This window comes from Crocodylus porosus, unplaced genomic scaffold (assembly GCF_001723895.1).
Source record: "Crocodylus porosus isolate Cpor-Errol unplaced genomic scaffold, CroPor_comp1, whole genome shotgun sequence".
Lineage (NCBI taxonomy): Eukaryota > Metazoa > Chordata > Crocodylia > Crocodylidae > Crocodylus > Crocodylus porosus.
The window spans coordinates 59,447,162-59,451,845 of record NW_017728949.1 but is presented as its reverse complement, the minus strand read 5'-3'; the positions used below and the strand labels follow the sequence as shown (position 1 = coordinate 59,451,845).

At 49.3% G+C, this 4,684-nt stretch overlaps 1 protein-coding gene across 2 annotated transcripts in view; it reads left to right on the top strand.

The window, feature by feature from the left end:
* The window catches only part of SEMA5B (semaphorin 5B), a 244,427-nt gene that overhangs the window by 152,637 nt on the left and 87,106 nt on the right, over positions 1–4,684 (top strand). For both annotated transcript variants that reach the window (XM_019554058.1, XM_019554059.1), the window contains exon 6: positions 2,870–2,968. In XM_019554058.1, coding sequence (XP_019409603.1) covers positions 2,870–2,968 — 99 coding nt within the window. The remainder of the gene's footprint in view (positions 1–2,869; positions 2,969–4,684) is intronic.

The window sequence follows — 4,684 nt, the reverse complement described above, 5'->3', positions numbered from 1 at the left end:
CCTTCCCTCCAACCCCCTCCTTCTTACACCAGGGAGACAAGAAGAGCTGGCAGCCGTGCTTATTCAGAGGACAACACTATTGATGGGAGCTAACAGCTATTGATAATGCATTTTTAATAATATTTCTAACAAGAGGGTGGGACTTCAAGTCACAAGATGGCAACCAGGAGGCGGGGCACTTGTTAGGGGGTGGGGCTACCCATGAGGCTCTTGACAGCTTGCCAAAACTCAGTAAGTGGCCCTCCAGCTGAAATAATTGCTTGTCCCTCCTCTGGAGTAAAAGGTACAGTATGCACCTTGCTGCACATCGTTGCTTGCAGACTCTGGAAGATCATGCTGCATCCATTTATAGGCTGATTTAATTTTCAGTGCTGTTTTCACAGCCATAAGCCACTGCCACTGCTGCCTAAGGCACAAAACTTCTTAGTTACACCTTTGAGGAATATAGTTTGCAGAGGGATATTTGGATTCCTCCAGTAATAACAATAAGTTGTGCAGAGCTCTGTGCTTCCCTAATGTAAGCTACCTAGAATCATAGAAATGTAGGGATGGAAAGGATCTTCAGAGGTCACTTAGTCCAGCCCCCACCAGTGGTAGGATCATTCCTATCCAAACCATCCCTACAAGTCCATCATCTAACCTATTAGTAAAACTACAGTCAACCCTGGCAACAACCCCATGCCCCTTTTCCTCCACCATCAAATTAGTCTACGTTAGCTTGTTCGGATCAGATGCTGGCATCTGAGTTCAGACCCTCAAAGCTGATGGAGTTTGAGAGCAGAGAATGGGATCCGGAGACAATTCTTCCTTCCTCCCATCCTTAGGAGACAGCTCTGTGGGGGATGGGAGGTGGGCCCTTATATCTTCTTATTTATACAGCATGGACTTGGCCAGGCCTCAGCCCTTTGCAATCAAATGTGCAGCTCTAGGTTACAAATCTCACGTCCAAGCGGACAGAAACCTCCCTCTATGGTTGTGGCTGAGCTGGATTTCTCTGTGCTCCACATTGAAGAATGGCTTTCCCCCACCAGTGCAATGCAGCCACTTCTGGGGTGCAGGATGATGACCAATTAGTACCCAAACAGCATACTACCAGTTAGTACAGCATACAGCTCCATATTAAAGGGAAGGGAAAGACAGTGATGCAAGATCTTAGTTTTTTTAAAGGAGGCATAAGAGCTTTAATTTCAGTGCAGAGCAACTAGGACCTTGCTTTCTAAGATCCTGTTTGACAGGCCAACGCACCCAGTTTATCTGCTTCTGCAATGGGAAGTGCTGAAATGGATTCAAAGCTCTATCCAGGGCACTAGGTGTTTTCATATCTGATCCTGTTGTATCTGATCGAGGCATAACAGACCCGAAAATTAAGATTGGCAGCCCCTACTCCACAGTTCGGCGCAGCCTTTGCCTGGGATACTCCCAAATTTGCTCTGAAAGTTCAGCTCCTGCTGTCTGCTCAGCTCGGTGCGGCAGCAACGAACGTAACAAACGCCCCGATCTCATGCCCACCCCATCCTCAATCTGCAGCTGTGGCTGGTAGTTTATTTCCTTAGGTAAAATCCTTCGAGGAGCTGATTTCTGCAGGGAATGAAAGGAGGGTAGTATTTAATCCAACCAAGCAAGTCTCTTGCTTTCCAGATGACACAGTGCCTTTTTTACACTTGTGAAACTTGGAAAGGAAGTCTTTGGGGAGATGATCAGCAGTGTGCAGCGCTGGGAGATAGGGGAACTAGCAGCACAATTGCTGCTCGCAGAGAAAGGAGCTGCGTCTGCAACCGTGGGCTCAGCTTAGTGGCTTCTGATCTGCAGGAGGGAACGCTCAAAGCAGCCCACACAGCCGAGACGAGGTGGTTATTTTTACCTGGTTCCCCTGTCTGTCTGCAGGAGAAGTTAGTTTGATTTCTTCGCAGCGTGCCCAACAAACGAGCAGTTACTCCCAGCCTCCCCTCTGCGAGGTGGAGGACGGCCGCACGGCTCCAAGGCATGATTCCCACGCTGGGTTCAGAGCACCGCTCCGCTGAGAGGGTCGGGCGAGCTCTTTGGTAGGGGCCGTGCGCTCGCTGCTCTGCCAATCGCGCCCGTATGGGACTATGCAAAAAACAGGCAGCGAAACTTTCAGGCACAAAAGTGATTCTCATTACTCGGGTCGTGCACAATAGAGGATTTTGTCGCTGTCTTTTGGCAGCAGCACAGCTATACTGCTGCTAGCAATGGCACGAACGCTAGCAGGGGGCATCTGGGCTACGGCAAAGCTGGGGTTTCCTGCAGTGGTATCGTCACCGTGCCATTACTGAGAAAATGAGTAAGATGAATTTCTATTGTAAGCATGCTCCAGCATTGTCCAAGCCAAGCACGAGCCCTCTCTGGGCCTGGTGAAAAGTTGAGCGGGTTTTTCATGTGAACTGTAGGTAGAGCAGGGGTGGGCAATTATTTTGGGCAGAGGGCCGCTTACTAAGTTTCGGTAAGCCATCGAGGGCTGTGTGACAGCCAGCCCAGGGCAGATAAATGTTAATTTTCTAAATTTTTTAGGGGCCTCGCGGGGCGGATAGAATGGCCTGGCGGGCTGCATCCGGCCCCCGGGCCACGTTTTGCCCACCCCTGAGTTAGAGGAATAACCGACAGGTGGTATTGCTCACCCTACCACAGACACTTTTTCTTTGCAGGCTCGTCATTTGTTGGTGAACTTGTCCATGTAGGGGATTTAGCTCTCTGGGGCTCTAATCCCAATAAAGGCTCCCAGATGCTGTTGCAGGCTAACCGAGGTGTGTTTGAGCCTTGACACAAGTTAAGAGACTCTTCTGTGCCGGACCGTACTTTTAATGCAGCCATCTCCCCCTCTCACATGGCGTTTTTCTACTTTTCGTTGCAGGAGGAGTGTCAGAACTACGTGAGGGTGCTGATCGTCTACGGCAAGAAGGTTTTCACCTGTGGTACCAACGCTTTCTCACCGTTGTGTTCCAGTAGACAGGTCTGTCATTGCCTTTTCCTTGCAAGGGGGAGGGCTGGTAAAGAAGGGAGAGGGTAGATGACAGGGGGAAACCAGTCCCGTTGCAGACAAGAAGAAGTATGCCTTGTCGCAGAAAAATTCTCCTGATTTGAAATGTTGGTCTTTGGCCCCTGGCTGAGAAATGAGACCGAAGGCATGGACCAAGAAGACTTTGTGCAGCTGGCTATATACATCAGTGTTAAAACAAAGAAAGTAAAAATAAAAAGTAACAAATACTCAGCTGGGCACAAGTAACAGCATCACCCAAGCCGGTAGAAAATGTAGTGCCTGAACTAATCAGGGGTAAATGCTGTTGGGGTCTGTTACACCAGCTTAGGCTTCCTCTGTCCACAGCCATCCTGGGAAAGCCATTTGCTAATATTCGGTTCGTTGTCCAGCATCAGGGTGTAGTTACACCCGTCTCGTGTGAGCTGCCTCAGGACACCTGCATGCTTCTCTGTTCCCGATCCTTATGAAACGATATAAATTACCTCCGGTACCTACCTGTCTGTCTGCATAACGTAGGTTGATTGGACTCGGTTAAAAGACCCTCGTGGTTTTTGCAAAGCTTGGATCCTCCATAGCAGCGTTGCTCAACCCATGAGTCACCACCCACAAATTGGTCCCAAGAAAATTAGAAAGGGTCACAAACAAACTTGAAAATTGGATTCTCCTTTAAAGGAGAAAAATGTGGGAAGCCGTGCCTTTTCTCTTGCAGGCTGGCGGAGATTCACTGCGGGGCTGGGGCTGGGGCTGGGGCCTCGGGCAGCGGGTCGGGAGAGAGGGGCACTGGGTCGGGACTGGCCATCAGTGTTTACAACTGGGTCCTGGTACAAAAAAGGTTGCGGACCACTGCTCTGTAGCACAGTGAATTGTGGGATTGAGGTTGGAGACTGCCTGTGGGCAGGAGGAAGGGGTGGACTCAGGTTTCCTTTAGTTTAGGAAGAGGATTTTTTCACTTTTGCCATGCCGTATGGGTTCATTTGCCATGAAGAGTGAATTGCAAGTGAGGAACAAGAGGCTTTGCTCCATTAACACTATGGAGGCTTGAGAGATGAAGGAATTAGAGGTCTCTTGAATATTAGGGCCTTTATGGCTTTTCCTGCTCGGCGTTGGCTAAGAAACGTTTTGCTGACGGCTGTGAAGACTGGCGAAATGCAACTGTTGTGTCTCTAGCAGTTCTGTCCTGTCTCCCAGCAAAGGCTGATCACAAGCAGCCAGCCTGGATATATGAAAAACGAATGGTGTCGAACAAACCGGATCTCCTTTTTTGACTGGAGTGGATGATGGGAACGCTGTGGATATGGCGTATCTGGACTTCAGCAAGGCTTTTGACACGGGCCTGCACGATCTTCTCAGAAACAAATTGTAGTTGTTTCGTCCAGCCCACATTTCTCCGAAGTGCATAGATAACTGGCTCAATAGGTGCAAGCAAATGGTAATTATGAACGGATCCACATCAGAACGGCAGGAGGTTTTGAGTGGAGTCCACAGGCATCTGTCCGGGGCCTGGCACTGTTCAACACGTTCATTAACAATTTGGATGCTAGCAAAGAAAGCGTCTTGAGCAAGTTCGCAGACGACACGAAACTGGGAAGTATTGCAAACACATTGGAGGATATCAGCATGTTGAGAAGGACCTTGACGGGCTGGAAAGTTGGGCTAGAGTGAGCAGGATGAAGTTCGCTGTGGAGAAAT